Below are 21,567 nucleotides of genomic sequence, written 5' to 3'. Positions count from 1 at the left end.
TGCAAAGTTTAAACCCCTGTAGATATGATAGAAACCACAAAAATTTCACAGATTATGCTAAGAGATATATAAAGAGAGATTGAAAATGATAGGCAATTTCTTTCAAAATATTAAGTACTACCAAAAACCAGGAGTCCCCAGAGGACCTTACCTGAAGAACCTAAGCATTATGCAGTGCAACTAATTCCTGCCAATCTACTTCTCTACTTTCATCTTATTTCATCCCAAATACTGTTTTTGTCTGTTTGTCTAGAATATTTAGAAGCTGGCAACCCGTTTTTCTCTATTCCTCTGGTTCCTGGGAAACTTCCCTTCTGGGTGTGAAAATGAGAAATTCCAGAGGATAATATTGGATCAAGGCATAATGTAAAAGAAGAAAGAGTTACTTCCAAAGTGAATGTGTGATCAGTCAGTAGAGAAGATTACATAGGGTAGAACACGAAAGTAGAAATAAAGTATTTTCTCCTAAAACCAGATGCAAACACTGTATTGCATTAATTCCAACAGCTTGTGGGGGAAAAGAATAATTATGCAGTAGAGATTAGAAATTATATATGTACACAGGAAGAGAAGGGATTTTATTCTGAATTTTCCTGTGAATACTCAAATATATGCATTCTTCATCAGAGATTACGATCAGGAATATCAAATGCAAATGTTGCCTGAAGACTTGGACTAGGCTTCTGCTGCATTTTTATTTTGTATATAGCTCAGGGGTTTCCCAAACTGGAGAACGCAAACCACAACTGTAAATGGAAAGCGTAGTCTCTAGATTGTGAATGACTGATTATGTGGCTTAAAGACACAGCAAATTTAACTGGAAACAATCCGCAAAAATAATGTTTCTTGCTCTCTTCGATTGTCATGAAATGAACAGTTACTGGAATTAACAGTTTCACTTCTAGAAGAGAACCAAAGGCTGTCAACATTTTCACATGGAAATAACCTTTGAAGAGTTGGGTTCCTGCCTTAGGGAAGTATTTTAGCTTTATTTTAAAAAGAACAGCATCCAAAAGCCACCTTTTTCTTTGAGGGGACCTGAGTGAGTTGTGAGCATACCCCTAGAGTTTTTTTCTCTTCAGGGCTGCAGCAACGTAACTTAGAGACTGGCCTCCTTCTTTTGTTCATTTGAAACACGTTGAAGCAGGCTGTCAAAGGTTCAAGGAGAGGTTATCAAGTCCTGTTTGCTGTTGGCATGTCTAAAACTGCTGACACATGCTAGGAAAAAAAAGGGTACACTTAGTACAGCTGCAACAATAAAACAGCTACTAGGGAACCTCACCTAGAGCTAACAACACCACTAAGCTGGGCTGGCCAACTACAGAGATAAGCCAGTAATATTCATACAGGAAATGCAAACAAAGCTTACAGAAGTCCTAAAAAATAGCTTGGTTTGCCATTTTCTTAGTGAGTTAGAAAAAAAAAGGCAAAAAACCATGCAAACACACCACGTTTGGGATTTTGTTGTTTGATGATGAAAACCATTACCCAGAGTCTTCAGTGATGAAAGCTGTAGAAACAGCTGAAAAATGTTCATTGAAAGGAAAAGTAATGAAAAATTGTGCACTTGCAAAAAGCAACCAATGTGATGGTTTCCTTTTATATCACTTACAAATTTTCCTGAAGAGGAAAATAACCTACCCTCTGTTGAAAACAGAAAAAATCAAACTCTGTTGCTGGACATACTTAATATTTACTAGCTTGATGCCTCAAAACATTAGGAGGAAAAACGCAAGCCTTCTCCCAGACCTGCTTGTCTCTAAGTCAGTTATCTATAGCCCTATTTTACCTCTAACTTCAGTAGAACTGGGAGGAGTACTTTTCCAGTCAAGCCTTGTTCAAGGTTTTAGGTCAATACTCTAAAGATACGTTGACCTTTCTCGGACTAATTCCAAGTAACTCATTGCCTACTAGAGCCAGATCTGTTGCCTCCCCGCATTTCACATCGGCTACGTACAAATTCACATTAGCAGTAAGCATTAGCTTGAACTCTGGCACTTATCATAGCTGGAGGAGTCTGAGCAAATTCATGACCTCACCACTGGCCTAAGTTCGCGAGGACCTTGAGGTCCTCAAGCCAAGCCCACTCTAGGTAACTGGTCTAGCAGTGTCTCCTTCCAAATCTTTACATTCAATACAGCAAAGGGCTTTGACATCCTTCTTGACACTGGAGATCCCGTTTTCCTCACCGAAACAAGCCATATGGGTGGAGGTCATACAGGTCTGTTCTTTAACTGCCAGGGCTGTCTTAGCCTTTGTGTTCTGCTGCAAGCAACTTTGGAAAGCACCCTTTTCAAATGCAACAGTATTTTATCACTTCATAAGCAAGGTTAAACTGGAACTGACATCAGAAGATGGCAGATGCCCTACTGTACTGCAGCAGTGCACAGCCCACTATACCTTGCCACTAGGCTTTGCCTTATAAAATGAGTTTAATGCTCCAATAAGGGCAAGGAGTTGAGTGTGATAGGCTCACAGTTTTATTTTTGAATGTTCGAACATTATGTTTTGAAAGGAGGGGAAGGCAAAGAGTTAGTTCATGAGAGCAAAATGCTGCTCTTCTTGCAAAAAGGAAATTTGCTAAGGCAACATGTTTTTGAAAGAATTAATTCCCAACAAACAGCAATGCAGAAAAGAAGAAGGAGAATTACATCACTACAGTGCAAAATCCTGCATCGCCTATCAAAATGAGATCCAGGTTCATTCATGTAAAATTTGTTTGTTTGTTTGTTTTAGACACAACAAAAATATACAACAGTTACAGTAGAAGATGGTGTTTTGTTCTTCATGAATTGAGTATAACAGAAGTCCTCTGCTTCACCCAGCTAAATGGATTTCAGATTAGACTCCAGAATAAAATAGAGAAACTTACCTTGCATTTCAACATGTTGGCCACTCTCTCTTGCATTGATTGCCCAGCCTTTGGCCTCACAAGTATATAAACTGCTTTTACATCAGGGCTGGAGCGCAGAAGCTTTTCCACCAGTACTTTGCCCATGAAACCTGTAGCTCCAGTGATGAGTACGGTCTTTCCATTGTAATAAGCCGAGACTGAAGACATGGTGCTTTCTTGTTCTGTCCTTCTTTTAACTTCCTGCAGGAGGTACCTGAAAAGATGCAGAAATAAAGCTTTAAAGGCTTTTGAGTCAAGACACAGAACAGTTATTTGGGAATTACAGTCTGAGATAACCTTTCCCCATCAGCTATAGCAGCTCACATTAGGTCAATCAACGGCAATTTTAAAGATGATTTTTTTAAAAGCCTTTATTATGAAAATAAACCACAAAATTAAAAAAGTTAATCTGAGAAGCTTAAAAAAATCAAGCTCAGCCTTATCCTCCGTATTATACCATAGCTGCACCCAGCAGTCACAGTTTAGAACATAGCTTGTGCTCGCCAAGACTCCTAGCAGTAGATGCTCACTGCAGTGTTGAACAGCATTTCTCTCATACACTGTGAAGTGGCAGCCATGAAGATACGCAGTTATCCCTACAAGACAAAGTAGAAACACATCTCCTCACAAACACTGCAGGTACAAATTAAAGTTTTCCACTTTAATTCCACTGTGCCGAGCAGTTCCTTCTGTCAGCCATCACTTCGCAATGTGCTCAGCCTTTTCCTGTTGGCTTGGCTTGGAATAAATCCGTGAAGAAAACTCCTCTTCATGGAAGATACAGCACAATGCCATTACTCTGCAAAACTGCAATACCGTGCCTCTGTGTGTCGGTCACCACCCATTATAGGCTGTGAAGGCCAAAATTCATCCCACTTAACTCTAAGAAGCATAGATGTCATATGCTTCCTCTGGAGAGTTTAGGTTGTTTGAACTGCCCTTTGGAGATCCACTGACTATATAAGGGGACTGACATGACTAGGTTCCCACATGAAGTGTCCCAGTTTAATTATTATCATTTTAATTAGATACAATGGTTTCAGGCCTACATGTCCCCAGCCACCCCGATTCAAACCCTAAGTTGATTAAATGACAAACATGGCTGGACTGAATCCTCCTATAATAGCCCCTCTATTAGACTAATGGAAGGAAAAAACCCCTCCTATCTTTGAAGTGCTGCAGATCACAGCATGTGCAGACCACTTCCATTGCAAGGGATAGGCTGACGTAAAGTATAAATAAATGTTTTGAAAAAAGCCTCCTAAATTTGAAACAAAAAGAAACAAGAATAGTAGAACGCTGTCAATCAAGTGTTCAAGAACGAGGACAATGATCTTCAGGTACCCCAGAAAAACCTCTCTTCCTCCTGCAGAAGCTTCAGAGTCTCTGTTGGCCATTTCAAGTTTCTCAACATGACATGAGTCAACTGCACGCTAATAAAATGCAAATATACCAAAACAGAAATACAGCATTTGCTGCATTTTTGCAGTCTGTGAAGATTCCCTGTTCTCACAAACCCTTTTGCATTTCTAAAACCTGATAAACCATTCAGGGACAGTGAAGTAGCCTAACTTAGAGCAAGAACTGCAAGCCTTCATACAGAAACATCTTATATAATGAGGCCTTGGCTTGGACCAACAGGAACGAACAAGAGCAAAGAGTTTAAAGTACTGTAAGAACCTTAGCTACATGTGATGGTAGGTTAAATTCCCTTCACTGCATGGGACCATGAGAGAAATATAGCTTGTCCTACAGCCCAGCTCTTCCTCAAGATGAAGTATCTTACCCCAGAAAACTGACCACCAGCTATGTGAATCAAGAGGAGCACCACGGAGGTACACCTTACAAGGTGTACTGTGTTCACTGCAACACTCAGGAATGTGCTTAGCTGGACCGCGATCCCCAAGGCGTTACCACTCACACCAGTGAAAAGCTATCCACTGTCCGTGTTCGTGTGCTGTCATTACCCGGGTCTGCAGCTGATGGATCTACCCAGACCTGACTTTGCATTCCTACCAATCTGCTAGTTTTCGCAATCGCTGTAATTCTACATGGAAATATTGAATGTATATTTCTAACAGGCTATAGCCCAGACACATAAACTAGGGACTCAAGCCCAACAAAATACTGTTCTTCTTTCCCAGTGCTGCCTAGGACTGCAGTACATAGCATCAAACAAATGAAAATCCCCAAATTTCTTTATCTGTAACGAATCACCAGGAGTGCCATCCAATTCAGAAAGTGGGTCAAGCAGAAAAACTTCTGAAGGACACTATTTTACAAATTAATAGCTATGGGTATTCTGGCTCAGTGAATTCGGGTATTAGCCTACTTTCAGATATGGCCTAGATCACAACTGTAATGAATGTAGCAGGCTCGTCTAGGTCTATTAAAAACCTGTTCTTATCAAAGAGCTGGCCACTTGGGAAGTTAAACAAACAGGTTAAACTATTAGATAATTCACTTATTTATAATAAAATCTCACGTCTCATTCAGGTTCGGAAAAACTGAGTGATATTGGAAGACAGGAAAGTGCAGAACCTGGTGTGCAAGTCCAAAAGTAGATAGTAGTTTAGTCAAATGAAGACGGCGGTGACAAAAGGCTTAAGAAATTTGGTACAACACATGCCCTGCAAAGCAGAAAAATTAATGAGAGAAGTCCTTAGTCACTAAAGGCCATACAAATTCTACTGAACATAAGGAAACAAAAAGATGAAATATAAGACCACTTCCAGTCCCTGGATACTTGCTTTGAACTCGTATTTAGAAGACCGTATCTACCTAACTTCACCTAATATTCTGCTAGATAAATGGTATATTTATAAAGTACTTTGCACCGCTGACTTGGAGATTACCACAGTGTTTAACAGGAATTACTCTCCTTCCCCCACTTCAGTAGTTCAGAACATTTCCAACCCGCATGACTAAACATTAGTGCTTTGCATTATAGTTGTAGACTACTGCAAAAATAACTGTTAGGATTTCAGAATGTAGACATCAATTTATTATGTTGTTTCATTTGGGTTCTTTGTTTGAGTTATCCAAGTGAGGCTTCATTTGTTTTGGCCAGACGTTCCATACCTACTAGAATAGTTAAAAAAAAGAAAGAAAAGAAAAAAATCACACTACTTTATAAAGTGTCCCTAAAATTAGCCATGCAGCCAGATTTCAGTAAGTATTTCTGTCAAGGACTACACACGCATAACTGACAGGTTCTCCCCATATAGTCTGAGACTATTTTAAACATTTGTCTCAAAAAAAGTCAGGAAAACAACTGCATCTCCCAAACCATTCTGGTGTGATGAAAATGGAAGCACTGGACACAGCCACAGAAAAAATGAACTTCTAAGGCAATCTGCTGTTCCTCTTGATTCTTGGCTTAACCCTACAGGGTTAAAAGAAAAGGTAAGAAAAATCTATTTCTATGATTTCTATTTTCTATAACAGACCAGTCCAAGTCAGGCAGCATATAGTTCGCAGGGCCAGTTTCAGAGTTGGATCCGGTTGCTCAGGGCCTCATGCACAACAAAAAGCCATGAGGAATGAAATGGTGTCTGCTTATTATGGGATCAGATTTGTGTCTCCTTGCAGTACGTTTTTTCCCTTTCCTAAGTTAGCTTTAGAAGAAAGCACAATAATCTTGCATCCATTTGATGCCATGCTAATTATCAGCAAAGAAAATCTGTTTAGTTGTTTAATGTGCACAAACAAATCCATGTTGTGAGATCACGACACAAAAGCCACAATGCCCCAATCTCCTATATGCAGACAGACCCCTGAATCCCCACTGTCCGAGCAATTTCAAGAGGCTTTCACTAGGTTCCAAATTCAAAAACAGATCCTAGTTTATATTCAGGATATGCCCTTAGAGAAATTGCTAAGATATTTTCCTTTCAACTTAGGGAATATTGACTTTTTTTTACTTTTCAGAACCATCTTTGGTTTCTATATGTTTAAGCGTGTGATTTTGTAACAGAATTTATTCTTCGCTGTTTTAATTGATTTTGCTTGGCCTTTCTTTACAAAGTACTGAAGAAGTTATGGAGATTTTAAGGAACCCGAGGATTTCTAAGGTCAAAAGGTGTGATCCAAGTAATACCTGCTGACCTGACCCTTTGGATGTCCACTTCAAAATACAAAGAACTATACACATTCCTTTTTAACTTTTTACACTCAGTCAAATGAAGAAAAAGTTGTTTCCTGCAGAAGCTTATACTTTGCTTTTCATTTTAAGGAATAAAGAGTCAATACTGGGCATTAACTATTTCCCAGTCAATTAAGCTGCAAGGGATTAAGCGTCTGGTAAGGGAAAACTATTTGAAGTTGGAACCATGGTCAGCAGTTGCAGTGAGTTGACCCTCATTGAGGTGAAGAAGGAGAAAGACTATTTCAGAGCTTGAGGTTCCTGTCTCTTCCAAAACTGACTGGGGGTGAAAGCCACGGAATGCTGGAGAAAAGTCCACACAAGGGCTTCCTGAAGCGCTGTTCAAGGGATTAATTATAGGCAACTCTGACAGTTTAGGCACTAATCAGAGCAGGAAAGTGATCATGGATGCCATCTGAACTACTGAACACAGCATCTCTGCAGCAGTATACATCTCACTGGTGCTGACTCATCTCCAACCGTAGCGTGATAAAACCACCTTTTGGACAGCCAGCCAGGAATCACGCTGAGCATCTCTGCAGACACAAGTACCCAAGCTGCTTTAAGGGTAAAGCTCTGTTACTGATGCCTCTAACACTCCTAAAGGACGACCTACATGCTGCGTTACAAACAAAGCCACGGTCTTGTGCCAGAGGCGTACACCAAAGGACATTACCGACCTAATACTTCGCTCCTGCAAAAGAAAACCCTTGTATCCCCAACAGAAGAGTAAAGCAGAGCTTTCCCCCACCAAGAGCAGATAAAATTGCGCTGATATTTAACAAAACAACTCATACACTGTCCTCATCTTCCACATACTTCAATGATGCCAAATCTGCGTTCAGCTTACAATGGTGTAACGCCAAGAGTTAGACTGCTATCAAAGCCATAGCAACGGGAGGGGAAATGTATATCTGAACCTCATCAACTGCTGCTACTGCTGCTGCCCAGAGCAGGTCTGTGGCTGCAAGGTGTTAACAAGAGATGGCAAAACAGAGCACGAGCAATGAAGGATAGGTACAGGGAGCAGGTTAATATTTCACTAGGGTTTGGACCACTGCTAAGACTTCCATGCCCTACTCAACTAGGACAGCAGCCATTTCAGAAGCTTATCGTTGAGATACTTGCCTTTTCAACTCAACAGCACAAAATGAAAAAAACAAAAACAAAAGACATTTAGTTGTGTGCAAGAGCAAAGGAACCGTATGCCTGTAAATATACATCTAGATTCACAAACGGCCTCTCTAGCATCTTTGTCTACCCAGTCTGGTTTTAATGAGTTTTCTCATCTCTGGTGCGTTCCCACAACTTCACGCAGGGATGTAATTTCTGTAAACAAAAGGGTCAGACTGCTCAGATGAGCCTTTTAGACATCATATTAAAGGCAATGAACAAAATACAGACAACAGGAGTCCTTTAAGACAAAATAATTTTTGGCCAATAACAAATTGGCAAAGATATACCTGCCCTCACTTAGCTACACAATTAAAAAGAAGGTCATAATCCATCCTTTGTACAGGCACTATAGATGCTAATACAACTCACAGAAATAAAATCCTGTGATACAAAGATGGGCACATTTACAGCCAGACTGAACTCCTGATGATAATCCTCTTTACAAAAGAGATTTTGCTCCAAGCAATTTACACCAAATATAAATGTTGTTGCTAGCAGCCTGAAGGTTAAATCACTTTTCTCCAGCTAATATATTTCAAATAATTTTTTGCTTGCCAACAGTACTGACTCAATTCCGTAACAGCATACCCAAGTAGCGACAAGCAAGGAGAAAGTCTCATTGCTCCCGGAAACCCTTCATGACTTGAAAAATGACACCAGTTTTGCAATCCATTTCAATTTATAACAGTCAGATCTAAAGAGACAGTACCAGTGTGACAGCATAATTAAGAGCTAGAGACAACGAGCAGCGTGCACAGCTGGATCCTGCGAACTGGTGAACATTACACGACATGCGGACAGAAGCTCTCGATCCGTTGGAAACCACTGGGTGTTGTGGCTTCTGGGCTAGAGATCTGCCCCCAGAACAAGACCCAGATGTAGGGCAAAAGCTTGAATTTCAAGATTTGGTCATTGCTTATGCATTACCTGTACAGCTTCACAGATCAGCTGACTCTCCTAAGTAGTTCGAACTGTTCGACCGCTGTTAAGAATTCGAGGAGAATGAATGAAGCATAAGGGCCACTGATGTAATGAAACCAAGGAGCAGCTTCTTGAGTTTTCAGTAAAACCTGTTCGTCTCTCTCAGTCTCACTATGCTCTCTAAAACTGATGAAAACAACCCTATAAGCATTTTAGAGTTAGGACAGGGCAATTGTGCTAAGGACATAGCTACCTATGTGATACGGGATTTTAAAGAACAAGTATTTCTCAGTAGCTTGAATATGGAGTTATTCTGCCTTACCCCTGTGAGCCTACTGGTAAGAACAGCAGCTCCCAGAGACATCAAAGGAGCAGCTTCTGCAGGATCCTTTTTGTATCACACAGGTCAGCATCAGCACCCATGCCCCCTTTTTTTTTAGCAGCGCTCACTTAGAGCTAGTTGTTGCACAGCCATTGAGCAGGTTACAGGATCAAAGCTTAGGTGCTGTGCATAGATCAGGACTAGAAGAGAGTTTTCGCACTGCCTCAGCATAATTAAATGCAGACATCCTACGTCAGAGCATTTTTACATGCCATCCTTCCACTTCTATTTCCACCAGCTCACTCTTCACAGCTATTATCACCTCACTCTTCACAGCTATTATCACCTTGTTCTTTCTCCTTGAGCTGTGAATGAGACCTCTACAACCAGCAGTCCTCTCCCAAACCCCTACATCAAAAGCCTTGCCATAGCCAGTGCACACCGATCACACTGCATCTTAGCACTGCAAAAGGGAGGTCTCTCAGTGATTAAGTCAAAGGTCTATGGATCTGCAATACCAGGGTAGTCTGCCACATCCACTTTCTTTTAGAGATCTCAGTTGATAACTTTGTATTAGCATCCAGCACGTCTTAGCACAGTATTTGAAGATTTTCTGTCCTTTTTCACCACTTGTTCCTGCCCCTTGTCAAAAATAGTGGCACTATCGTTTATGGCATTTGTGGGAAGAGCTGAATTTGCAGACACCAAAGTGGGTGGGAGTGTTGATCTGCTTGAGGGTCGGAAGGCTCTGCAGAGGGATCTGGACAGGCTGGATCGATGGGCCCAGGCCAATTGGATGAGGTTCAACAAGGCCAAGTGCCGGGTCCTGCACTTGGGTCACAACAACCCCAGGCAACGCTACAGGCTTGGGGATGAGTGGCTGGAAAGCTGCCCGGTGGAAAAGGACCTGGGGGTGTTGGTTGACAGCCGGCTGAAGAATGCGCCAGCAGTGTGCCCAGGTGGCCAAGAAGGCCAACAGCATCCTGGCCTGTATCAGAAATGGTGTGGCCAGCAGGAGTAGGGAGGTGATCGTGCCCCTGTACTCGGCGCTGGTGAGGCCGCACCTCGAATGTTGTGTTCAGTTTTGGGCCCCTCACTCCAAGAAGGACATTGAGGTGCTGGAGCGTGTCCAGAGAAGGGCGATGGAGCTGGTGTGGGGTCTGGAGCACAAGTCTGATGAGGAGCGGCTGAGGGAGCTGGGGTTGTTCAGTCTGGAGAAGAGGAGGCTGAGGGGAGACCTCATCGCTCTCTACAATTACCTGAAAGGAGGCTGTAATGAAGTGGGTGCTGTTGTCTGTTCCCAAGTAACAAGTGACAGGACAAGAGGAAACTGCCTCAAGTTCTGTCAGGGGAGGTTTAGATTGGATATTAGGAAAAATTTCTTCACTGAAAGGGTTATTAAGCATTGGAACAGGCTGCCCAGGGAAGTAGTTGAGTCACCATCCCTGGAAGTACTTAAAAGTCATGTAGATGTGGCACTTAGGGTGGACTTTAGTGGTGGTTTAGTGGTGGACTTGGCAGTGTTAGGTTAATGGTTGGACTCAGTGATCTTAAAGACCTAAATGATTCTATGAATGATCCAGTTTAAGAATACCTGCATACAATTTGAAGGTAACAGGAGGCTGAAGTGTTTTGGTGTTTTTTTCAAGCCCCACTCCTGGAACAGCCCAACTAGCACAGGTGATGTGAAGGCCAGCAGCAGCAGCAGGACTGCCACCTCCCCGCTGACTCCTACATTCCAGAACTCATGGAAAACCATCCCTTAGTGGCCCCAAAAATAGACTGGGTAACTAAAACCGAAAGTATTTAAAAACTGCCTGCATTTCTGCAACAAATGAAAAAAAAGTAGTGATTGATAGTAACAATGCAAATATTCATGCGATTACAGCAAACATGTTCTTCACAAAGGCACTGTCACGACATAAAGAAGAACGGTCTTCACTCAAGATTTTGAGTCAATATTGATCCAAGTAGAGCATTGTCTAGTAAGTAAATCTATGTCATGTAATGATGAAGAGAGTGTTGTCTTGAAGGATTCCTCCTTTACCCCTAATTCTCCCTCTTCTACTGTCACTCCATCCAGCTCTCTTGCCAGGTAAATACATCAGCACAATGCTTAAAAGTCTTAATGAAATCAAACGGAACTGCATTTAAACGTTTTCATAACAAAACCTAAAAAATGCAGAAATAACCAAAAGAAGACACTGAGTACAATGTACCAGGAACGTGGTCAAAGTGATGACCCTCAAATGACTATGTTTTTAAAGAATGTACCCTTGTCTAAGCCATGCTACCTTCCTATTGTTACAACTTTTTTTACAGCTATGTCCAGCAGAAGCTGCAAATAAAAAGATGAGTAGCTTTATACTCCTGTGCAGATTTATCAGAATACATACATATTTTTGTTTGTTAAGCTCCAAAACAAATGCAAAATATTTCATAAATGGCTGAATGATGCTAGCTGGAAAAAAAAAAAAGCTGTAGGGAATCAATCGTACACACAGTTATTATCTTCTCCTGTTTCTGATGAGCTCAGAGTCCCCCATTCAATTTGTCTGGATTTTCCAAAGCATACAGGCGTCTACTGAAGAAGACTTTTCTTGTGTGTAATGTCTATGCATGTACTCATGTTCGTACATGCACACATGCATGGAAAACCATTTTTAGGTTGTAGACGCAGCAAGCTGTTAACTGCGTTTCTCCTTGAGTCACAGCCAGTTTTGGGTCACGAAGACCACAACTATCTTTTACATACCAGTGTCTATAGAATACCTCTTTTTGTAAACTTTTACAAGCCAAAACAGAACAAATACTCCTTTTCCTCCATTCCTCCAGAATGTCCATTTTGCTAATACCTCCCCTTTAAGACAGAGGAAACTACTTATCAGCTGAGAAGCTCTTGAGGTGTTGTCAGTGAAACCTCTTGATGAGCTTAGATAATATAGTAGCATGGTGTATGCTGCTTAACAGAAAAATGTGGTGACTATACTAAGAAGTCTAGCAGTCCTGTGACAGCAAGCTAAAATGAAATTTCACACTTTAGATCTCAGATCTAACAGAGTGGAAAAAATGACCTGCTGTGTTCGGCCTCAGATTTAAGGTTAATTAAATAACTGTAATTATTTTTCTTTCCAATAGAAAGCTAAGCTCAGCAGTCGGAGCATTTTTATATTCACATTTTATTAAGTGCAGCCTAGAACCCTACTCTGCCCTTGGACGGGGTTGAAAGACAAGAATGCTTGGAATATTTCCCACCAAGAGGAGTCTTCTTGAAATGATGACCAGATGGACGTGAGAGCCTATACTATCAATTTCATAGCAAAGCATATATAAATATAGATATATGTTTTCAAAACCAAAGATTTAAGATACCATCAAGTCTTCTTTTTAAATTGAAACCGAAAAGGGAGCATCATCAATGGAAATACTGCAGTTTTGCCTGTCGAAACTCAGATAGGCTAAATACAAACAAAAAGTATTTATTTTTTTAATTTCTCCCACATTTCTCTATTGATGCCAAATCCTGCCACACTGTGAAACAGCTGCAGCTCTGCTGCTGTAGCTGCCTTAGTACAAACCCTTACACTGCCTGGGCAAGGTCGCTATTTTAGTGCCAAGGGCTCCGGCAGCAAATATGTCAATGTATCGCCGTTCAGATTCAGGTAGTGCCAGAATTGCCTTCAACAAAACAGGGGATGCAGTTTGGCAGGATGCTGCCATGCCGCGACTCTCGCTGTGCAAATGAGATCAACTGACAAACATCTCATCCTCCCCTTGGAAACGCACAGAGACCGCAGCGAGGAGAAACCAGCAAGCCGCTTCCTCCTACAAGGACCCACGCGAGGAGCGTTGGGAGGTGGGCAGTGGAGCCACCCGTATGGGGCTTGCCTACTTCTGAAGGGAGGGTAAGGAAAAGCAACAGCAAAAAAAATTTAGACTTTATATAGAAAAAATATAAAGCATCCTAGTTCTTAAGACAGAAGTCAATGAGACAGAAGGCATTTCAGAGAGATTCAGTGGTGTTTCTGCCTTCCGTTACACCTCACCGTTCTGGGTAGACTGTCCCCGTGGGGACGCACTCCCAACCTCTTTAATCCTGGATCAGTAGATCCTAGCAAGACGAGAGAAGCATGGAGTTACAATGCACAGCTGATTGCCGCCACTGCTGCTCCCAAGGCTGTAGGATAGCTTGGGGCCAGGGGATGAAAGCCTCAGAGGCTCCAAGTGCACAGCGAGGCTACTAGTTTTGCCCCTTCTGACAGCAAATGTCATCCTAAGAGTTCGGGAGGATTTTTTCTTGGGATCAACAAACACAGCATGCGGGCAGCATGAGCGAGAAGGCCTCCTTCTGTGGAAACTGGAACAGGGAATACAGAAGAAGCCCAGCTAGGTCAGAAGCTTCACTAGCCATATGAAAACAAGGGGTGTATTAATAGGTAGCTCCAAGGTAGCTGCTAGGATTTTCAGCAGACAGAGTAAACCAGCGTTTGATCAAAGCGGAAAAGTGAAGGAAAGCTACTGAACATGGGTAGGCTGAGGGTGAACCTATCTTGGATGCTAACTGCTACCAACAGGAAGATGAGACTGCAAAATGTAGCTTCTGTTTAAAAACAGTAAGAAAAAGCAAGAGAGCATGAGAAGAGTTTGTAGGACTCTCCGTGATTAGTATCTGAGTCAGTTTGTTTATGGAGAACTTCCCATTCAGCTTGTACCAGTAGGCCTACATCTCACAATGAACCAAGCGTGCAAACCCAAGAGACCTCCTCACCGGGCTATGCCTAGAACTACCCACAGCAGCTGAAAACTTAAAGTAGTTCTGTGATCTCTAAACGCACTGAGCCAAATGACTCTTGGGTGATATCCTGGCAATCTTCAACACTGATGATGTGGAAACCGAACTCTTCCAAACAATAGTTTCCTTAAGACTAAGGAGAGACCAACAGCTGAAAGAAATTAAAAACAACTTACAAGGGTCTCCTCATGTGCGTTGGAAAATTTATACTTCTCGCGGAATTTGCCAACTGGCATGCTGTGGCTAGCTGGCAACGGAGTCTGCTAACACAGGTGCCGATCAAAACTTGGGGAGAAGGTGGGCTTTTGTCAAGCAGGAGCTAGTTCAGTAGGGAATGGACTGAGCGCCTCTCATTCCTTGACGTCTGACAACTTAGTCACTGCCGTTCCCTATGCATCATTCCCTTTGTATGCAACAAGCCAATGACATAATATTTTGAGATAAAGTTTAAAGGTCCAGTTCGTAAGAAGGTACCAACAAAACGCATAAATCATGGTCTTACAAATATATTAAATCTTCTTTTTCATCAGCTCTTCCCTTACTTGAAACCCAGCTATGAGCAAGCAGAACTCATTCTACTAACAGTGAGAACGTTTTCACAAAATCTTTCATAATTCAACTGATTGCACTCTTCATACTAAATATAACCTTTACTTAATTTCTGAGAGTTTAGTCAGTCTCCAGCTGGTGGACACTGTCCTTCAGTAATGTGGGAAAAGAGACCGAAGCAAAAGGTCAAATATAACGCAAAGAATCCTGTTCTGTGTAGGGAAGGAAGAAAGCTTGTATTGACATTTTGAAATCTTGATTTATTTGATACTAATGTCACCTAAGAAATTGATAACTGCTTTGCAGGGAAATGGAGAGACTTGAATATTCTTCACTGCCTTATGCAGAAACGATATTTTTAGTGCTTTATTAAGGAAAAATAAGATTAATTAGCAGAATACTTTCCTGGCCACATCCCGTGTATGTATTACAGTGTATTACTGTGCCAAATTATCTGGATCTTTTATGTTTTGCTACCTCCTGATCCCCATCAGACAGCTTTAAGGATTTCCAAGTCTTCTAATTAGTACATCTCTCCCTCTTCTATCAGGATAAACAGACTGAGAAAACAGAAATGAAACTAAAAAGTTAATGTTAAGCAAGCCTGAGCATGCTATTTTAAAATACAGAGATAGATGCAATAGTCTGAAACATATGTATCTCCAGCAAAGACTACAGATTTGCTGCATCCCGAGCCCTTTGGGATGGGAACTATGCAATGCAATAGTACCAGTCAGAAGAGGTCTCTGATCACAGCTGAGTCACCTACAAGTCACCGGAGTGGAAATACATTTTCTGGATTTGTATATGTAAATCAGTAATAGAGCAAACACTCATATCAAACACAGCATAGCAAGGTTTATCCCTCCCTTATGCCGTTAAAAATTCTTTCTTTTATTGTATTAGTGTATTTGCTCATACCCTGTTTTATACACATTAACTAATGATCTCTGAAATACCCCAGAGAAACAAAGTAGATGTGTATTTTATTATTCCCATGATTAGAACCAAGGCAATTCACAGGGGCTGTTAATGAATTCGAGTTAATGACGCAGTGCCAAGCCGCCACTCTTTTGGTCTTTTTGTGAGTTGTGTTCAGTTCTTTGAAATTGTTTAGGTCAGAAGTAACTTCCATTTCACAAGCCAAAGAGCACAACAGCAAGAAAGACCATAAATGCTGTAAAACACATTGATTTTATCAAAATAGTTGTTGCAGTACTGCAATTTCATCGGTATCATGTGCATATGCAAATAAAAAAAGTCTTCACAAAATTTTCGTTGGTTTGTTTTTGGAGTTTTGGTGAGTTTTGGTTTGTTGTTTGTTTGGGTTTTTTGTCATGCAGTTACTCCTCTCACTCCAGAGCACACAGACCAAACGGTGGATTCAGGAGGGAAATGATAATTATATGTGGAAGAAGCCAAACTAGAAGATCAAAATAACACCCTTCCAAATTAGATTTTTCTCGTGAACTGCAAGGAAAATACACTGCTTAAATCTCCTCACTCGGTTTCTGTGGAAGATAGGCAGCAGAGTCTGCAGATTTCTCTCCCCAAAGTTCTCCAAGAAACACAAACATTTACTTTTCAGATAAAGGGAAAAGAGCAGGAAGAGGAAACTAAAGAGAATTCCCTGGAGTTACTGCAAGCTGCATTAAGGAACTTTGCTCAGCACATCAGCGGCTCTGAAAGATGAGGCAGCTGAGAGCTTTGCAGCACTGGGAGCCTTTGAAACACACTTCTCCAGAAAGAAGAGACAATAAAATGTAAATAGAAAATGCCTCTCGGCTGGCACATACTGGCAGAGAAAATTTTTCCTCCCTTTCCACATACAGGGACCAAGTTTTTTCTTCTCCCCTTCTCCAATATTTAGACGACAAGCTGATGAGAGATGACAAGGCACATTTATAGAAGGTCAAAAAATCTTGCATTGAATAAAACATAAGTGCAGCATCAAAAAAGAACGGTCAGGCTGTACTAATGTCATCTAATACATCCTCTGTGCTCTGAAATGCTAGGAGGGAATGGAAAGAAGTAATTCAATGATGATTTGGTTCTAAACGTTCAAGAAAATTTTGAGCCGAGTTTAATGCACATGAATAATCCTGTTGTAATCAGTGCCAGGTTCAAATTAGCGCACACGTGTTTTCCTGGATCACAAATTACCTTCTCGTCCTTAAGCAGCTCTGCATTCAAAATTTACATGCTCCTATATGGAATAAAGTTTTTTCATTACTTTTTTCTTTTTTTTTTCCAGTGACTGACTAGCAGTTAAAATCTTAATTATCTGGTAAAGAAAAATATCCACGAATTTTGCAATGCTGACTTCACCCCCCCAATCTCATCCTACCAGGATCTATAAGATATTCTTCCTACTTCCAGGGAATCCCACACAGCCCTCTAAAAGCCAACCCACAGTTTAAATTTTGGAATAATTTTAAATTAGGCTAGTTACAGATCCAGGAATACATCCTGAAAACAAGATACGGGCGCTGACTTCACACGGCCGTACAGCCTACCTTGTGATAGTGCCTCTGGGTTGATTAACACCTACCTGTCCTCTAAAATGCACAAGACCACACAAAGTTGCACATGGTGTATTAGCATAGCTTCACGTAGCCCAGAGAGGTACAGGAATACATATGCAAAGGCGTATGACATGCTTCAGATGAAGTCAGGTATGCGCCCAGAATTTTCCGTGCAGCATCCGATCTACATACGTACTGAGCCTCACAGCTAGCTGTCCGTCAAAATGCGGCCGCTTTCTCTCTGGCAGCAGTCCTCTGTTAACATAGATGCGGCTACTGATGTTTCAGAAAGTTAGTAACGGAATATACACGAGATGCAATATTTCAAAATAGATGCGAGTCAATTAATTACATCACGCTAGCATAAAACATTGCAGTAAATGCTGTGCTATTGTGCGCCAGGGATTCAAGCTTAGGTACAGAGTGTTGGTGACTCCTGATTATTTTTATTTTTTTTTAAGCCTTTTCCTCTCTTATAGAGACAGGAAATTATTATGTTCCAAGGTAAAGCTATTTAGCTGTCTTGTGACTACATAAGCATTAATGTTTGATCAAACGCAATAACAGAAATAAAGGGCCATTGAGAACCCTTCTAAAAGGAAGTATTTATCCATACCATTTAAGAAAAAATAACTTAGGATGCAAATCCTGTTTATTTTTTTATTATATTTTCCAAGAAATTATGCTCTTTTTGACTTTTGTATGACCTCACAGTCTTGGAGACAAAGCTCCCAGTCTGAGGTTATAAATATCAAGCAAACATTACTGGTTCTGAAATGGAAACACTACTAGGGTGCTTCGGTGCTTTTAGCTCCGTTGCACGAAGACACCCAAAGGAGGCTTACTCTATCTTACATCTCTCTATTTTGTGCACTTAAAATTTGGAGGTGCGGAATAAGCTCAACCACCCTGTTAATTAACTGGTGCCAAGCAGAACGCAAAAGATTTGCATCTGAAGTCAGGTCTCTCAGGCCCCGGATCTTCGCAACGCATTGAACGTCCGAGGTGGGTTCAGAGCCTGTCCTCAGCCCAAACCCCAGAGATGCTGTGAAAATAAACATCAAGTGTCTCGGTGTAACAACATATGTACACGGCAGGGTACCTCTCAAAAATAAACCGTTGTCAGTCCCTGCTTCTCCAAACTGTAGCCCAAAGGTGCCATGCCTTCTTCAAGGTATCACCAATTGCATTCTTGTCCCTATTCTTCAGAAACACATTATTCACCTCCAAGGCTTGCAACATTCTTTGGATACTCTCCATCTTGGATTTTTTACCGCTAATCTTTGGTCCAGATAAGAGTTCTGTTAACAAGGGTTGAAGTGAGTTACACGCAGACTGCCAGGCTGGAAATTCATTGCCAAAATACACAGCTTAATCAGGCGGGGACATAACATGTAGCATGTATCCGCACTAGGCTTGCCACAAGAAAGGAAAAAGTTGTATTATTAACAGCCAAAACACACACTGACCTTGCCAAAAAGTAGTCTTTGAGGCAGGACACTTCCTGCAATACAGAGATATCTATCAAAACGTGCACACAGAGTAAGGCTCCCGCTCAATTACACTGCTTAGGGAAAAGAGTAGTGGGGAACAAACATGCCTACAGGTAGTATCAACCATTTTTTCTCTCCAGTTTAATAGCATAAAAGTGGTACCACTCTGTTGCTTCTGAAAGCAAAGCAAAACGGAACAGGAGAGGTGTTTCACTCTGCTCAAAATTTTCTTTCTTAAAATCTCTGTAGCATAAAATCCTATTTTAGGAGAAACATTTTTTTACCCCTGGCAGTGCAAAACAGCCTGAAACTCAGCATATTTGGCTTCCTGAGAATTTTTCCTGGCTGAGTACCCACAGTCTACAGAGGCTCCCTGTTATCATTTTTGCCAATTCCCTTTCATGACCCCTTCCCCATAGGATGACCAGAGAAAAAAGGTGGCAGTCAGAGAAACAGTATGACCCAAGGATCCTCGGTTTATCAGAAGGATGCTTGAAGCCACAGAAAACAATGCACTGAGGCAGCCTTAATTTGCACTGGAAGCCAATGTAGGTTTTGGGAGATTTAATGGTTTCGCCACCACATCCATCCTCTTTGATCTTACATCAAACACACGCCAAGAAATCTGGATCTTAACAACTCAACGGCAGCAATGTCCTGCAAGAGATGCAGTCCTAAATAACCAGAGGGGAAAGAAATCATGCCTGTGAATACAGAGTAAGTCTTTTGACAGAAGGAAGCTTAACCATAGATACGATAGGGACAAGGTAGGTGATTCATGCTTGGAGAAAAAAAATAATTTAGATGACATTTACTTGCAAATTATTTGATCTAGCTGAAATCTTCTAAAAACACAGAGGATAAAAAGGTTGCCGTCAAGACACACATTTCACATGCAAATTGAAGGGCTGAAGAATAAATGTAATACAGTGATCCTGTGTACCCAAAACTCAAAGAGCATAGAGAGACCACTGCTAAAGGGACCGGATGATCCGTTCCTATCAAATGAAAGTCACTCTTTTTTTTTAGACTTTCAAGAACTTTAGAAAACGTCAGCATTCAAATTCAGGTTAGAAAGTCATAGTGTTTAGCAGGAGAGAGAGAACTTAAATTGAGTATTTCATAGAACACATAGGTCATCCTTACAAACAGTGACAGAAAATGAAAACCAGTATTTACGATCTAAAAGACAAATGACGAACTGCAAAGGAAAGTAGAAGAAAGGCACCTTTGCACTGCCAGGCTTCCCAGCTGGCTGTGAGACGTCAGGTTAGGCAGGCGTCAAATCACTATATAGCACAGACTTGCCCATAGGTGATTCCGAAGCTCTTAGATCTTTACGCTACAGGAAGGATTTTTTTATAGCAAGTTGATCCTTCCAAATTTACAACAGCTGAAGTTTAACTCCGAGGCAGAGCCTGGGCCAATTAATTTGCTAAAGCTGAACAATCACAAGCCATAATTGCAACATTCTTCAGTTCGGACAGTAAGACCGAAACAATCAATGCACTGCATTTCACAGGGGAAAACCATCACCAATCCTCAGCTGCTCTCTTTCATCGATCTCTGGAGCTGCACTGTGGCTAAACGCAGAGGTTTTGGCAGCAGCTTTAGGTTTTTTTAGAAATTCTGACCTTTAGCAACTCAGGCCATATTTTTCTTGCCCCTTCACTTGTGCAGGAAGAATTCTTGCAGGATCAAGTTGTGAGTCAAACGAATTCACCGGACTGGTTTACAACACGGCTTGAGAAAGAGCTGCGTCAGCACTGCTGAGGGTGCTCGGAGACAGCGGTGGGACGAGAGGCAGGGGCAGGAAAAAGCAAGAATTCGTTTGTCCTGTGCTGTTGCCAAGGCCTTCACACCGTGAAACTCTGGCCTCTCCGCAGGAACGTTTAATCTACCTTTTGTAGGAAGTACTCCAATTTTAAAATTTAGCAATCACAACAGTTACAAGCAACTTTCCCCAGGATTTGCACAAAGTCTCACCTGAATAACTTCAAGCCATCTCTCCAACTCCTCGGGGGTGCTTTGCCAATACTCTGCTATCCCCCTTCAAAGCCCTTCTTTTTTCTCCCCTTATTTACGCTTCAGTCCAACCTGCAGTGTTGTCTTCTGAACTGGGAAGCTTATAATAGGAACAGATCCTCCATGGCAACCAAGCAAGGAGGAGTAATACAAAACCCTGGTAGTCACCATCATCCTTAATCCACCGCTTGTACGAGCGAGTCCCAGCTAAGGAGATGGAAACGGAGAAGTGAGGACTGGGGGGGATCACTCAAAAGGGAGAATCCCAGCCCAGCATGGAAGAGAAGGTCTAGCATCACTTACAGAGCAAGGATTTAGGAACATGGCTTACCTGAAAAAATCAGCTTACAGAAGTTTATCTGCGTGCAGTTAGTTTAGCCAGGAAAGTCAGCCAAACTCTATAGCAACACAAGAAACTTTATAGGGTAGGATGGGGACCAGCTAGTCCCCCCTTTCTGTTTGCTACAAGGGAGGTACTGTAAGGTTTGCAGGAAGTAGAAAAGCCATTAGTTATTAGGAAATAAAACGGCTCTAAGATACGTTGGATACACACACTCAATGGCATACTATAAAACACAGGAGATGTGCAACAGCTACAGACAAGTTGACACAATAGCTAAGATGACGCAACATGACCCGGTTTTTATTTGATAGCTCTTTCTAGAAGATACAGCCTGTTCTTTGTGCAACAGACTTAGCATTTTTGTTAATTTGTAGTTGAATGGAA

General features: G+C 41.5%; 1 protein-coding gene across 3 annotated transcripts in view; it reads right to left on the bottom strand.

The window, feature by feature from the left end:
• The window catches only part of FAR2 (fatty acyl-CoA reductase 2), a 174,506-nt gene that overhangs the window by 81,308 nt on the left and 71,631 nt on the right, over positions 1-21,567 (bottom strand). For all 3 annotated transcript variants that reach the window (XM_059816280.1, XM_059816282.1, XM_059816281.1), the window contains one exon: positions 2,873-3,107. In XM_059816280.1, coding sequence (XP_059672263.1) covers positions 2,873-3,107 — 235 coding nt within the window. The remainder of the gene's footprint in view (positions 1-2,872; positions 3,108-21,567) is intronic.

Source organism: Gavia stellata, chromosome 4 (genome assembly GCF_030936135.1).
Source record: "Gavia stellata isolate bGavSte3 chromosome 4, bGavSte3.hap2, whole genome shotgun sequence".
Classification (NCBI taxonomy): Eukaryota; Metazoa; Chordata; class Aves; order Gaviiformes; family Gaviidae; genus Gavia; species Gavia stellata.
This window is presented reverse-complemented; position numbering and strand designations above follow the sequence as displayed.